The 17725-nt window shown below is 25.0% G+C and overlaps 2 protein-coding genes across 2 annotated transcripts in view; both read left to right on the top strand.

Annotated features, from left to right (window-relative positions):
- Window positions 1-6394, top strand: part of LOC136983032 (solute carrier family 45 member 3-like) — a 36753-nt gene extending 30359 nt beyond the window's left edge. The window contains exons 4-5 of the mRNA XM_067279645.1: window positions 2679-2902; window positions 3787-6394. Coding sequence (XP_067135746.1) covers window positions 2679-2902; window positions 3787-4008 — 446 coding nt within the window. The 3' untranslated portion in view covers window positions 4009-6394. The remainder of the gene's footprint in view (window positions 1-2678; window positions 2903-3786) is intronic.
- LOC136983044 (CD9 antigen-like) overlaps window positions 1-17725 on the top strand; it is a 285455-nt gene that overhangs the window by 69491 nt on the left and 198239 nt on the right. The window lies entirely within an intron of this gene.

Below are 17725 nucleotides of genomic sequence, written 5' to 3'. Positions count from 1 at the left end.
TTGTACAGAGTGGGGCAAAAAAGGTGGACGTTTTTGAAATGGCTAGAACTTATCAGCAGGTGGAGTGCCAGATGTGTGGCAGGTAGCATAAAAGTAGTGAAGTCTTAGCATTGTCTTTTCAGTTGAAGGCATGGAGATGTGATGTAACACCATATGTTTGTGAACTACTGAGGAAATAGTCGTACACATCTGATGGGAATATGTTTTTGCATTCTTGTGTACAATGGAAACGTATTCCCATCAGACCTTGTTTGGTTTCAACAGGATGAGAGAGAAAGGCCCACACAGCTAGGGCATTAATTGGCGTTATTTGTCTTCTCTTTCCCGGTTGCCTCATTTCCAGGTTTAGTGACATTCATTGGCTTCCTCGTTTGCCCAATCTATCCATGTGCAATTATTTCTTGTGGGGACACCTTAAGGCACGTGTATATGAGCATAAGCCCATTCTTTGCAAGAACTGAAGGAAGCTATTTGCATGGAATTTGCCAAAATTGCCTCCAGAAATTCATCACTGATAACAGACATCACATGGGAGATGTTTTCCACACTTGATTTTGTAAAATGCTATTTCAATATGAACTCACATCTTCCAACAAATATCTTTTGTAGTAACGATTACAGATGATGTGATTTTTTAAAAAACATGTCCTTTCTGCCCCACCCTGTATATATAGATTTGTTTACATTAACAATTTAAAATCAAAATATTTTTGTTTTGCATTAATGAAATGAAGATACTGTACAGAATATATTATTTGAAATGAAGTTGTCATTTTCTTAATTTATATAATAATTTTAAAATCACATTAAAATGATTTTATATATGTATGAAATGTACACATTTATATTTCATTGAATTGTCTTATGTTATATAATTACACTGTTTCATGTAATTACATAAAATTAATTAGAAAATTTTCTGTAATTATATTATTACAGGAAATTTTCTAATTAACAAATTTGACAGACCTATATTTTGACTTTTTTTATATAAGAGAATTATATATGGAGAGTAATAACAAATGATCAGTTACAGCTTTGCAAGTATAAAATGCATCTAGAAATAAATGTTCCCTTAATAAAGCATGGGCAAAACTAAAAATGTAAGACATGTTAATTGTCTTACATTTTTAGTTGTGTGAGTCTTGGTTAATTTTTGTTGCCAGAAATTAACCAAGACTCACACAAACATTTATCAGAAAATTGCAAAAAACTGCTTTTTGTTGCAAAGGAAAGCTAAGTCTAAAACTTCAGTTTTTTAATTAACATGCATTAAAGAAGGGGGAATTAAAAATATCTGGAATGTTTTTAATAAGCAAAAGAAGTTGGGATATTGATATTAAAAACAAATTAATGGCAGTTTTGAAATTAGCTTAATTGGCAATAAATCACAGGATCTGGCAACTTGCCCTGTATCTGTTTAAACCATTTGTAATCATTGAAGATAGTAATGTTCATAGTTGGAGCTAGTGTCTTTAACCTCTCCTCAAACAGATATTTTGTATAGTCTGCTACAACATGAATGACAGTAATTTGAAATGAAGAGAATTTTACCATATAATTTTAAAAGGTGTTTGTTATATGGCATAATAAACCTCATATGTTTGTATACTGCATTTGCCAGAGATTGTCAGTTATTTTATATAGGGAGAAGTTTCTTATAGGAAAAGTTTCCTACATATATAGTGATACAAATATGATTTAACAAATTAGATCATATTTTTGTATAAACGAGTGCTTTCATTTAAAATTTTTTATTATATTATAAACTTATTGAAAAACACTAAGTGAATTGAAAGAAATATTATATTTAATCATATTTAATAATTTTTTGTGGAATTTCCTTCATATTTTTAAAATTTACAAAAATTTAAAAAATTCAGTAAAGCAGACAATACATAAGTCAAATTACATATACATATAATTACAAATACATATATTACAAATACATAAAATTTACATAATTAAAAAAAATTCAGTTAATTGAACAATACATAAGTGTCTTCTTACATTGTCCCTTTGCATGCACATGAGGAAAATTAACAGGTTGACTCCATCTCTTAATTTTCCACGTATGCTTGCAAAGGGACAATGTAAGAAGACACTTATGTATTGTTCAATTAACTGAATTTTTTTTAATTATGTAAATTTTAAAAATTTTACTTGTCCTGGCAATTTTTGTCAAATTTCCTTCATATTTATTTTAAATTTCAGTCAAAACTGTAACCCACCCATCTGAATTCTAACAGAAATTATGCACTTAGGTTTGGAATTTGTTCTTAGATTCTGTCAATGTAAAAGATTTTTTAAATATTATTCAAATTTTGTATATGCTTTGTTTGCTTGATCATTGAAATACACTCACAAACACCAAAACAGTTAAAATCTCAAGTCCATTGGGATTTTAACTGGTCTTGGTGTTTTTGTCTTTATTACATTTAACCAGTTAGTGCAGCAGTAGGACATTTTGAAATGTTGAAAGTATTTGCATGTATTTAATTTTTTAAGTAAACAAATTTAATGCAAAAAACAGTGTATACTAAGAGAATTTTATATATATTTCAATCAATAGAATAATAGAAGTTTTTGTATTTGTAAAAAAATTTTTAAAATTGCTAAACTTTTATGAACTTATTTGCCTATTATAACTAAAATTTTCAATTTTATTTTTTAAACAGCTGCAATTTATGCTGCAGTTTTTCAAGACAAAATAATCAAACAATATGGTCAAAAAGCAGCATTCATTTTTGCAATGGCATGCTATACGTTTAGTATGGCTGGAACCATGGTAACAACTAATGTAAATATTGTGAATGTATTTTCTGCATTAGCTGGTATTGGTCTTGGAGCTGCAACTACTATACCTTATTCTCTTCTTACAACTTACTACACTTATCGTGAGGTAATTTTTAACATTTTATTTATAAAGTTTCTAAAATATCTTAATAATTTTATATTTATTTGAAATGTTTGTTACATTTACATCAAGAAATTTGATGATAATATACATGTTTTATGTTAAATAAATTTTTTATATAAATATTTGATTTTATTATTAAAAAATCACAATGAACAAATTATTATGGAATCCAATCAGTAACAGTCTTAATTATTATATTAATTCAAGTACCTAATTGCCAGAGCACTGGATTTATTCAAATTAAGTATCAAAAAGGTAACATTTATATAGTTTATGAAAAAAATTAAAAATGTAAGTATATTGTTGAGACATGATTATTTAGCTCATCAATCTTAAATTCTATAACAATTTAATATTACAGGATATATATATTTTTTTAAAAAAGGGCAAAGTTTCAAAAACTTTAATTTAATATATTTGTAAAGAATTGTCATAAGCTATTTTGCATTCTAGATGGAAGTTGTTTTTACAAAAACCAAGTATTTTATAAAAATAATAATCAGTTGTTTTAACAAAAGTTTTAATAAACATTTTAATTGAATTTTGTTTAATTAAAATTAAACAGTTCACAAAAAAGAAAGAAAACTAGTAATTAAAAATTGTATAATAAAAAGAAAATACTTCAAAACTTTAATCTTTTTTTTTTTTTCTTTTACTATTTTACATAAATTAAAAATTCAGACATGTGTTATATTTGAAACAAACACTTGTTTCATTAAAATTTTAAATTTTAACAGATGCATTTAAAAATTTTATTAATTCAAATATTAAAATTAAATTATTCATCATATAAAAAATACTAAGAATTAATTTACTATGATTTTTTTCTTGTATTTATTGTAGTAATTTTTATAATTTTATTTCAGATTTATTATCCTGATTGCAAAAGGGAGAGAGGTTTAGGAGAAGATATGGCGGTTCTTGATGCAGCTTTTTATTTGTCTCAGATAATATTATCTCTTGTGGTAGGACACATTGTGAAAGTTACTGGTAGCGTAATGACTTACATGGTTATTGCTGCAATTTGTGGTGCATTATCATGTTATAGTGCCACTTTTGTTGCTTATCCTCCTTATTTATCTCATTAATGACGGCTTTATATCCTTTACATTGTTGTCTAAAATATTGTATATAAACAGACATATATTTATACTCACTTGTTGCATAATTGTATACATTGCATGAAGGAAAAAATTATTCTTATAATTATTCTTATAAACATATCAGTCTTACTATATACTGTGAATATTTACTCAGATTTTGCTAAAATTATTATAAGTATCTAATAATTTCAATAACCTATATATTTAGTTAATATTTTATATTTGTGTGATGAATAAATTCTAGATGTATATATTATTTAATTTTTAGTTACACTTTAAGGATCAAAATTATGATAAAAAAAAAATCATTTACAATATCATTCCATGAAATCCTTATACTGTAAAATATGTTTTGGATAGTTGTTGATAGGGTAGATTATATTTATAAATTCCGAAATTCTTTTATAATATTTTATATAGAAAAATAATTCATAAAATTGGTTTATGTAAGTTAATCTTTGATGTGTAATTCATTGTTGAGAGTATTTCTCAAAATATCAAGTGTGCTGAAATTTTGTCATTTGACTTTATTGCTATAAAGTTAGAGGTAATTTTTTGCTTCTGAGGTAACATTTTCAGAGTTAAACTTGACTAAAACTGTTTTATAGATTGATCTGATTGTAAGAACTTTATTCTCTGAGTGATGATTCTTTTTTTTGATATTTTTATTTTAAAAATCATTCAAAAATAGATTTGGTAATGTTTATTAAAATACTTGTGTTAATAGGTGAATTAATGACTAATTAAATTTTGTTAGAAAAAATATTTTATAAATTGATCAAAACAGGATGAAGTTTCAATTTAAATATAGTAATTTTTAAAAAAATTTATATTCTTTTTAAATAAAAAGTCATATAACTATTAATTATGACATAGCATTATTTATTAAATTATTTTTGCAATAGAAATAAATAGTCTATGAATTATATTTTTGGAATGTTTAATATAAAACATTAATTACAATTTTATAAGTTTTTACCACAAATAGAATTGTTTTTCCATAGACAAAAATATGATATATAATAAAAATTTCTATTTTAATAATAATTAGTGAATTTTAACCTATTCAGATTAAGGAGTTTTTAAGATTTTAAATGTTTGTAAAATTTGAAATTGTATTAATTAATTTATATTCCCTGTATAATAATAGAATAGTTTAAATTACAGTAAAATATTTATTATATTAAAATTTAACTTTTTGCAATTATAGTAACATATTTTTGCCAAAAGAAATGGGGTTTTATTTTTTCATAAAAGTGAACTACTTGTTAATAAATTTTGAGGAAATAATTATATAAAATATTGATTAGTAAAATTTAATAAAATCTTTTTAATAAAATTTATTCATTCAAAAATATTACCATACATCAACAGACAACTTTTTTGTTTAAATATCTCAAATAAAAATTTTTTGACTAGGGTATGTTAAAATGAAACAAGACAGGAAATATTTAAAAAATATAGGCCTATATATATATATATATTAGACTAGAAGAGAAGAATATTGTGATACTGTACTGAAAATATATTGAATATTTGTGTTATCAGAAAAATTGATAACAAAATATTGTATGAATTAAGAATTATGAATCTCAAAATAATTTAAACATTTTAACTTAAAAATTAAACAGAATAAATGTATTTATTTAAGTTGGCAGTTATAGTTATATATAGTTGCCAGTTTAATGTAGATTTATGAAAGAATTGGTGCTATTTTAGATATAATAATGAAGTGCCTTTTTTGGCTGAGAATAGAATATTTTCATTGTAGAAAGTAAATTAGAATATTTTATTAATCTCTTCCCTATTTTGAATTCTAAAAAATTTTTTCATAATTATCATCATCTCTCTAACAACAATTACAAATTTAATGATGGATTGTGATGGTGTCTTTTAATTATTAGATTAATAATGCATATTATATTAAATTACAATGAGTGTTGAGACTATTGAGTTAGAGTGTTAACTTTTAAATCTATTTAAATGATTGTAATATATTGTAAAAGATCAAAATTTGAAATGTTTATATTTGAAAACCTGAAAAATTTAATGCTGTCAAAGAATTTATTCACATTATTATTTATTTTGTAATAAAGTGTGATTATTTTGTAATAATCACAATTTTAATGTAAGAATAATAAAGTTAGAAAAATCAAAATAAGATCTAGTATTAATCCTACTGTTTAGATAATCTTTGGATGATTCACTTACATAGTGTAACTTCTAATGTATATTCGGACTATTGTCATTTTTTCTGCAAACTATTCCTTATTCTATTTCTAAATTGAATTTTTTTGTTTAAAATATATGTGAAAGTGTTATTTTCTTATTAAAATTCTGTTACTTATGAATGTTATAATAATAAAAATACAGTTGCATATCATTTAGTAATCTATGCTTTATTTAAAACCATCTGCATTGACTATTTTTGATTCTTAAATATTTAAATTCTCAAGTTTCAAACCTAAATATATTTCTGAAATCAGAAAAAATTGACTTATAAAAATTGGCTTTTTAGATAGCCATGTTATATTGTTTTTTTGTTAGCTTTAAAAATGTTTCAGATTGAAACTAAGTATTATATTATCCTTCTGGCATACTTGGACAAAATTTAATGTGCTATGATTGTCAAGGCTATTGATAAAAATGACATCAAACCATCAATTGCTAAAGTATGTTTGAATAAATAGCCTTGTAGGTAAGTAAGGATTTTTCAAAATGTTTTTTACCCTGTAATGCTTTTGAAATTCAATACAAACAGTGATTCAAATGTAACAGTACAAACAAGCTGATCCATTATAGGTATTAAAAGCCACTTTATATTTTTTGGGAATTTTCTGTTGGGATGTTAGAAATTAAAGTTTTTTTTATGTCAAATATGACAAATAATTTATCAAAACAAGAAACTATGTTGAATATTAGAAATGTGATTAATTTTCTAAGTAGCAGTCAGATTTTTTTTGTGCATTTAATGAAATGAAATAAAAATTTTTCTACTGTTTGATCAACTACTATACAGGGTGATCTGTTTATAATGTTATCGGCAATTAATGCAAGAAATGTGCATTCTACAAAAAAATCATATACTTGAAGAGGGTCATAAGATGGCACTGTCAGTTTTTGTGTAGATGGAACCAATATTGGTGAACTGACATTAATTTTTTAAATGCTAACCTTTATTTTTTATTGCTTATTGAGATTCTACATTAAAAATAAATAAAGTTTTGCCTAAAACATTTTTTAAAGATGCATTTTATAAAAGTTACGAGTGTTTGAAGTTGTAAGCATTTGTTGGTTCACTATCTATGCTCTTAGTGTCATATATCCCAAAAAAATTATGAACTGTGATAAATTTTTCATAACAAATAGTTATTTAATAAACATACTGCAAAATGTTTTGAAGTTAATGGCCATCATTTTGAACTAAATAATTAAAAAAAAACATAAATAATAGTTAAATAACTATTAGATATTAAGGTAGATAGTAAACTACAACTTCAAACACTCATAACTTTTGATAAAATGCTTGTTTAAAAAAATGTTTTAGGTAAAACTTTATTTTTAATGTAGAATTTTAATATACAATAAAAAGTGATGGTCAGGATATTTTTGAACTTGTTAAACTTGAATTTGTTAAAAAATATATTCAAGTTTTGATTTAGTTATAAACTGAATTTATAGCATGCATAATTGATCATTTATAACATGATTAATGACATAAATAAATATTAAATTAGTTTTATAGTTATACAAATATTCAAAAATACTATCCTAATACATATATTTTTTCTGAAGTGATTAAATTTGCAGTTACAAATATATACAAATTTAATTTTTGTTCAAAAATTTGTTGAAATTTAATTAAAACAAAAAGCTACATTAACTGTTATATTGTTTTTTTTTACGCACACAAAAATTATTAAGCTACATTATAATACTTAAGTTCAAACTTAAAGTACTAACTACTAAATTTTGATGTCCTTACTGTACCAAATTGATATTTCAAAATTGTTGTATCTAGTTTATTCTCTTATACAATATAATAAGCATATACAAATAATAGATGAATTTCATCTCAGATAATTTACACAATACTCATGAAAGAGGAGAAGAAAAATGATAGAAACTAGGTTTATTCATCAGCATGGTTTCTACCACAACTTTTGATCATTTCACAGATATTATGATGATGATGTTGAATTGTAATGAAATTTATCAACTCCATGAATTTTAAAGAGACAATATTACCTCATTATGCACAGTATAGAAATCTTTGAAAACTATTTTTTGAGGTGTAGATTCTTTTTTTAGATTGACTCATCTTTTGAATGTTTTAATGGATTTAAAATTTTCTTACTGTGTTGGATTCAGTCATGGAACTTTTCTTGTTTAGTTTGTATTAGTCAGCTCTTGATCTCTGGACCAATGTACAATTACAATGTACCAAAAATGTTCAATGACCAAAATGCTGTAAGAAATGTCCAAGTTCAAATCCATTATGACATTCAAAAGATAAGATTATCTGAAGATGAGGTGAAGATACTTCAAAAAACAATGAATTTTAAGACTTCTGTACAGTATATAGTGAGGTGATAGTTTCTCCATTACAATTTGATCATTAATTATTTTGAGTTTGGAAAAAATTTGCAAGTTATTTTATGATTTAGTATGTTTAAAATTTTATCAAAACTATAAAATCAATCTATTTCAATAAATTACATGTATTAAAGTATAAATTCAGATGGAAAAAATTTTCATGATGATTTTTGATAACGTTAGAATGAGCTTTTAAATGTTTCAAATACAAAATACTATCTCACACTAATGCTAATTACTTACAATAACAGTTTTCTTATACATATATTACACAGGAATTTACATTTTTGATGACATTTAACAATATTAGTCATTTTGTTATTGAATAGTAAATAACATGTAACAAGTTAGAGAGAATTTGATACATATAAGACTGATAAATAGTGTTTACAGCAGTTTTTCAGTATTAAATTTTTTAATGTCAAAGTAAAAATATACAAAACTATAAAATTGCTATTATGTTGATGAGTATTGTACTTCCAATAAAATGCTATCGTCAACAAGTAGATCAAACGGAACAAAAAATATAAGAATGGTAGTTTAGAACAATATAATGATTTTACTTCAAAAATCCTGCTCTAAAATATTATCAATGTTGTGACATAATCCATTGGTTCAATATATGAATGCTTGTCACATACTTAGCCAAACAATAGAATAACATCCAATATGCTTGGCAATCAACCAAGCTAGCAATTTATATATATATATATATATATAGATATGTTTTTAATTTTAAAGTATAATTTTCTTTATCTTATAATATTTATTGAAAATCTTAAAATACTCATGTACCATAGTGTGTTGATTATCCAAAATAATCAGAGCAGGACAACTTCAGATAATTGAACACACTCAGTAGGGAAAGAATAAAAGTTAGGTACCTTAAACAAAGTAAAAATATTAATTTTAATCCTAATACAACAGTAAAGAAAAAGGTTAAGACATAGAAATTTAATACATATAAAACGATAAAAATATAACTGTCTAGTGCTTGTTTTTAATAAATTAGTATTTCATTGCAATCTGTAACGTATAGATAAAACTTTGAATTCAAAGTAAAAAATACATTATTTAATATAAATTTTACTGTTAGTACAGTACTCTTGTAAAAGTCATATTTTACATTTTTTTTTTTTGAAAGAAGTCTTATATTTTGCTTTGTTTTACGTAGTTTTTTTTCTTTTTTAATACTGCTAAATCACTTGATCGTCATGAGAGTTGAAAAATCTGCTTCAAGTTGCATTTCTTCTATGTGAATGCTGTTTCAAACACATCAAGAGCTTAATTGTTTACACTTAATGAAGTATTTGATGCATTAGAAGTTTGATTCATTAAGCATGCTTCTCTGTTTGTACTGTAAGACCTAATGCAAGTATAGACCTCAGTAGTAGGCATACAGAAGATTGCTGACAATCTTTTGTTCTGTAAAAACTTCCTAATTTTTGGAATTGATTTCAGTTAATAGATTTTAACATAATCAATATTGCAACATTAATTATATATATATATATATATATCATTATAGCTATCATTTTGAATGTCAAATAAAGATATCGAAATGTACTTCCAAAGACTAGTATGAATTGATTTTAAAAATCAACAAAATAAAAAATTTGTTCATTTTTTAGTGTGTGTGTGTGTGTGTGTGTGTGTGTGTGTATACAGTAGAATCCCAATTATCTGAGGTAATGTGGACTGATGGTACCTCATATAACCAAAAATTTGGGTAATATGGACAGCCACAATCATTTCAGAAATTAAAAATTATCAACATAAAAGACATATGGTACATTGACATTCTGTTAACTCCATTGTCAGGCTGACAGGGTGCTGGATTATCAAATATGTCATCTTATTAGACTGTAGAAATTTTTCTGGTTTTTTCAATTCTCTGGAGACAATTTTACATATCTTCACATGTGAAACTGTACAAATCCACCTTTTATGTATGATTGTTTAACACATCACTTTAATTTTTCAGGCTATTCCTATCCTTGGTTAGCTTGAAACAAGAACACACTATTCTTACTTTGTGTTTTGCATATAAATACACACTTATTGCATATAAACACAGATGCATATATAATACAAATTTTATTATTACATATAAATAATAATAACAATAATAATCAATTTCTTCCTTAACTGTCAAGTTTTTTAATTTTCTCAATCAGTAATTAATTAAATAAAAATTTTTAAAATATTTTTCTTGTTTATTTGCACTTGATATTAAATAGAAAAATTAAAAAAAAAAAAGCCTTAATTAAAAACCTTTGCAATAAATTGCTATTTATAATAATCATTTAACATAATTTCATCATTATTTTAATTGTTACTTTGATTCTAAAAAATATAATTTTCTATTTCATAAAATCTTTAGCTTTTGTTTTCGAAATCAGAATAAGCTGATTAAGAAAAGTAAAATAGCTTTCTAGAAAATATAAATTTATAATACTACATTATATTTTAAACATAGTATTATAAATTTTAATTATAAAAGTCCATCAACACACAAAATAGTTGTTATTTTTATAACATTTACACCATTAGAAAAGATTAATTTAATGAAGAATTTAGTAAGCTTTGATGTTTTGCTTGATTTAAAAACTTAATTTCTTTTGATTTTTTTTTCTACTTAACTTATATGTCACACCTGATTGATTAAAATCCTTTTTTTTTCCATCTACTTTATTGGAAAAGCAGCTTATAACACTTTAAGAGAGAGAGTTTTATTTGTCAAGCATACTGGAAAACTTATCAAACTTTATAATTAAAATACCAATTCCAGTTTTGTATATTTAATTAAAATATAATGTAATAACGCTTATAAACATTATTGAAAGCAAAAGTTTTAATACATTATTTATAAACAAACTTTTTAATATTACATCTTGTTCTTGTAATTAACAAGATCCTAAATATGTTATATATATATATATTTATCATTGCAAATATAAAAAAAAAAAAAAAAAAAAAATATAGCAAATGTTTTCTATAAGATGCTAAAATTAAGAGAAATTGCAGTTTTTGTGTGGAAGAAAAAAAGAATATGTAAATACATTAAATTTGCCATAATTAATTAATAAAATTGCTTTCGGGTATTTAAGAAATGAATTATAGCACTTAAAATCGGAATTTGTTACAAATACTTTTGAAAAACAATTTGAAAATTATAATTTGTATTAAAAATGATGTTAAAATAGTTAAAAAGTTATATTCTAAATTTTATCAAAACAGATTTGATCCCTTCTTTAATATTTTTTGTAGACACGTCCAGTTGACAATAATGACTATAATCAATATCAATGATGATACATTGAGATTTTGATAACCTATTGTAAAGATACTTATTGTACGGATAAAATTATATTATCCAGAATTATAATGTTTAACATTTATAGGTCTTCAATTTTTTTTCAAATTACAGCCCAAAAAGTCAAGTCGTCGTTATTAACTCATATAAGGTTTCTTTTTATTTCTATTTGACAAAAATTAATTACATGATGGAAAAAATGTCGCACGATGATGATTTAATGTTTTATAAGTGCCATTCATTTTCATCAGAACTTTTATTCGGTTGAGAAATCAATCCCACACTGTAAACCATAGAGTAAGTATATAACGCTACTCTACACGGCTTATAATGCTTTTTGTAAAAATTTGATTTATCAAATCTGATAGAAAACTATTTCAAGCATTCGAAAAATTAAAAATCTCAATAATCTTAATTAAATTCGCGATTCCAGACGAATCGGCGACAATTCCAATTAGCATAAACAGGGCAAGACAAATAACCAGTGTTTTAAGAATTTAGGATGGCCAAAAAAACTCAAAAGATTGTCTTGCACCACGGATACGACAACTAAGTAGAAAGATAAATCATTTCCCCAACTTAAACAAAAGAATTTAATTACGGAAGTCGTGTACATGATTTCGTGATAAATTTTTATAACGGCATATATGTGTAAATGTATTTATTTTGCTCTGTGTGATCGTCAGTGTAAAATAAATTATTCCAAAGACTCATCAACTCACCAAGAACTTTCAACATCGGTACAACTTAATTCATTTAAGATTCAAACCCAGTTCTAAATACAGATAACCCGGTGTAATTACTAATTAGGTTCTAGGAAAGTCGTGTGTAGTGCGAAATCATATTATACGGAACTAAATACCAACACGAAAAGGGGAAATGCGTTCCAAAAGGTAAAAATAACTTTAATAAAATCTTAGAAGTTTAAAACTACATCCTTAGGAGTCTTCATATTTAATTGTCTCAAATACGTATAAGTTCAGTAGCACAGAACCAAACACCACCAATAAAATAGTGTTGATATTCCCTAATATACGAGGGTTATTTTTAAAGTAAGAATCGTTTGCATATACTAACAAGTTTACAAGTCGATGTTTTGGATTGCAACCTGGTGAGGTGCGTGTTTTAATTAACGTGTCTGTGACTCTCAGACGGTTCTGATCTCTCTAGTACATCTACGAAATTATTTAATAGCATTTCATTAACGATGTCAATTGCGAGGTGGATTGGTGATTCGTTTTTTAAATGCAAAAGAATTCGCCCAGCAAAAATTCATTGACATCTAATTGAAGTGTACAGAAAAGGTGTAATGAACGAGACAAATGTGATGAAATGGTGTCGGTTATTCGACGAAGGGAGAGCAAGCTCCATAATAACACGATTCCTCACGTTGCTCAAAACAGTTGCAAAAGTTTCGGTGGGAGATATTGGTCCGGACCTGGCGTCTTCAGACTCATCTTTTCATGAAATGAAAGGAATTTTTGAACGGAAAACGCATGCAGACCGATGAACATGTCCATGAGATTGTTACCAATTGGTTCAAGAACAGAGGGCAGCGTTCTTCAATGAGAGGATCATCAAACTCGTTTCCTAATGTCAAAAATGCTTGGATGTCAACGGGGAATTATGTTGAAGTATAGGTTAAGACATTTTCATTGTAAAAGAAAAGGTTTTGAGTTATAATAAATTATATTGTCTTATTAAGACAAAATGCCAATATAAATAAACTTTTCTGTTTGCATTCGCCATTTTAAATTTATACAATGTCCTCTATTGTTTGATGAAATATAATACAGAGCAAAATTTGTTCTATTTAAAAATATGCTGCAAAATCCAAAGATTCCAATTATATCGTATCTACGCTACACTTTTAAACAAATGCAGAAAATCTCAAGTTCCTTCGACATTTTCTACAGAAATTTATATTCAGGCAAATTGAAAACATCCATGAAAGAAATTAATTAAAATTCTGTCATTAATTTTTAAATTGGTTAAGATATTTAAGTTATAAAAACCTGATTAACGAATAACGCGTTAATAGTAAATAAATACTCGTTAGCGTATAAAAACTTTTAATTAAAAATATTATCCTAACCTGTAAAATATTCCAGGTGATGCGGACAGGGAATGGCATTCGGAATTTAAAAAAATATAATTAAAATTACATAATATTAAATTATATTTTTATATGAAATTATCCAATGAAACGTGATAAAAACATGTGAAAAAACGTTGTTATATACAACAAACTCACCGTTTTATGCACAAAATCTATAAAAGAGGACAGTAACTGAATACAGTATTTAAACCATTATTTCAGTTATAAAATATTTTTTTCAAATATGTTTTGTAAAGAACAATTTAATAGTTCTTTAGAAAATACGCATCCCGTCGAGTATAAAATTTCCTATTGTCCGTGCTTCTAAAGTTTCATTCTCTCTACTGTTATGCAAAATGTTTAAAATCTTTTTTATTACTCTATTTAATATAAAACAATAATAATTTTTTATTTTACGTATGAGTCGGACAGTAGTAGTTTTATAATACTTTTATATATAATTTCTATGTAAAAAAAAATTGTTGAGCTTATGTATAAGCCCTATTTTTTAAATATGTCCTCTATATTTTCTCTTAAGTTTCTAATCGTGGTAAGGAATAATCATATGTAAATATTTTATTAAACAGTTATCATTTTATGTATTGAAAATTTGCTGTTGTAAATAGTCGAAAGATGATTTTTTGGGAAAATTCACGAACTTGACCTATTTTAAATATTAAAAATAATTATTTTTCTACATTTTTAACGAGACTTTTTTCGTTTGATGATTATCATCCCCTTTATTTCTCTATTCGGCCATTGTATACGAAAATCTCTCCACTACGACATAATGATTACATTATATCTCAGATGTTTATCGAAATTGAATCGTATTTATATTTATGAATACTTCAGGTATCAGTTTTCTTCATCCTTTCTCTTACATTCTGTTATTCTTTAAATACTTTTAATAAATGACATCAGATGGCGCGATTAATTACCTTACTGTTTTTAATAATTTACGAAATATATGTTCGTTAAGAAATAATATATATATATATTTTTAAATATAATTTTTTAAAATAATGAATGTTTATTAAAACTGGACGCGAAAAATGTTTATAAAGATTTATTACTGTTTATAAAATAAATATATATATATATATATATAGCTAAAGAAAAATGAAACATGCTGAGTCGACCGCCATCTTGTGTCTTTTATATTCATAAATCTTATTTAATGTCCTGTTCATAAATCTTACTCTTCTTTTATAACTTATTTGATTTCTTAACTAAAGCTGCTTGTCGTTTGGAAGTGATGGACAACCCTCCCGAGATAATGTGCAGAATCACCAGTAAATCGACACAACCTCACTAGAGAATCCATCTTTCTCTTTCTCTTCCAATTACATAGATGATACGTTGCTATGACGACTGATTAGATCTTTAGCGCTCCTATTGGTGAAAAATGAAATTACTCCATTGCCAACGAAATTTTCCCGTCTCGTTAAAACAATATTTGAGTTATTTTGATGCTATTATGAAAATTACCAGTATTTAACAGCTTTAATTTAAATAGTTACGTAGCACTTAAATAACTTTTGAAATTTTGTTAAGTAATACATTAAAACACCGCGCATTCTTTACTTAAAACATTGTGAAATAATGGTTCTCACTGTTAACTTCCCGTTATTTTTACTTAACTGCAGGCAATTGCTCGAATTAAATGAAACTCGAACTATTTTAATGTTACAAATTCTATTCTATCTTATCTAGTTTCAACTTAAGTTACTTTTCACATTTTCTTTTCTTTATTACTTTCGTAAAACTGTTTTTTGAGATAAAATATCAAAATGTTTACGCAAATTAAGTAATTAATAAGAGAAAATAGTTTAAAAAAAACACTGAACCTTATTGGTTAATTTAAATTTAAAAATAACCGTCATAATATTCGAATCGACCAATCACAAGACAGTAAGTTTATTTTGCTTTACTTACACGGATATTCGCTTAACATGTTTATTGTTCAGTTTAGATTTTTGAAAAACAAAGAAAAAAAGTAAGCGAATTTTGAGTAAATACGCTGGATTCCCTTGACGAGTTAAGTTGGAAGAGAAGGGCATTTACGAGAATTACACGAACTTGACAAAGACACATTTCGAATATTTCAAAGATGTTTTAAAATTCGAAACACGTAACAGCTCTTATCTGTATAACGATTATGCGATTATTGAGAAAAGTTTGTAAAAGTTTATAGAGTTATTAACTTCGTCTTTTTCTTTCTTGAATTTAGCCTTTAAAATTTAGCTACTTTATAAGCCGAATAAAAATAGAAAATAATAAGCTTAATATTAACAATACAGATCTACGTCATAGAAGAATAGATTCATACACATGAATTACTTATTACTATTTTTTAAATTAATGAAATGAATATTAGCAAAAATTGCTTTTTCTCTGTACTGATATTAATTTGATTTCTGTTTAAATTAGTATAATTTGTAGGCTATAACAGTAAAGTATTTAATTGAACGATCAATTATTTATTGTGACACCGTTAGAATGCCGGACTGAAATTTTTAATCATATTTTTAATTTAAAATATATGCTCTCCATCTCAAATTAATAATATCTTTTCCCGTACATCATACTTTTCCTGATAAAATCGAGTCATGCCGGTCATCTATATAACTCCATTCAGGGGAATATTTTTGAATTAAAATCACGTTCTATATCGGTAGTTCGTATATAGTTAATTAGGGTCTCTTTCTCCTATGCTTTCCATATCTTTCTTAATTTTCATCTGTCTAACAGCGTTCTCGAGATTAAGGAAGGACAGACAGACAAACAGCAGTGAGAATTTTTAAATTTACAATTTTTTTAAAATTGTAGCCCAATTAATGAATTCAATACAGTTAGATTATTCTTTTAGATACGTTTGTGATTCATTTTCTTTACTGTTACTTTAAAAATTAATTATTTTTAACATACTTTTTAGATTAAGTAAATTATAAAAATATTCTTGAATGCCACAAACAAAAATATAAAAGTAAAAGTTATAAGAAAGTAATAATATAAAAGTAAAAATTGTGGCTTATTTAATGGCTACAATTTTTGATAAAATATATTTGAAATACAGTATATTATTTTTATTATATTGTTTCTACTTGTATGTAATACTTTTATATTTTAACAAGACAATTTTCTTTGAAAAGTCTTGACAAGATTTTGAGGCAAACTAAGGTTATCATAAACTTATTATTGCTTGTTATATTGTATCTATTGTTTTAAAATAAAAAAAAAATTATTTTAAAATAATTTAATTTTTAAAATTTGATCAAAATTGTCTTAAAAAATATTAATTTACATCTAATACAAGCTAGACTTTTCTCAGGTAAGCTTCCTACAGTTTATATTAAAAATTTGAGTAAAACTGTTTTAAATTTTTCTTCTTCTTTATCATTCAAGTTCAAAGTCTCGATTCTTCATAAGTTAAATTTGCATCACAATATAATATTTAAAAATTCATACATTCTATCAAGCGATTGTGTAGATTTTATGACATTTTATAGTTAACAGGACTTTTTCTATCTGCTAATCTATTTATTAAAAAAATGCAAAGCAAAGTTTTCAAATTAAATTTTGAAAATGTGATTTATTTTTTTTCTAAAAATGTTGCAAAATTCAAACGTTATCGTTTGTTCTAAAATTACTTTAACAAGATTTACTTTTGTCAAATAATTTTTTTTTTT

This window comes from Centruroides vittatus, unplaced genomic scaffold (assembly GCF_030686945.1).
Source record: "Centruroides vittatus isolate TY-2023 unplaced genomic scaffold, ASM3068694v2 contig_875, whole genome shotgun sequence".
Classification (NCBI taxonomy): domain Eukaryota; kingdom Metazoa; phylum Arthropoda; class Arachnida; order Scorpiones; family Buthidae; genus Centruroides; species Centruroides vittatus.
The sequence above is the reverse complement of the archived record's forward strand: the minus strand, read 5'-3'. Positions and strand labels throughout refer to the sequence as shown.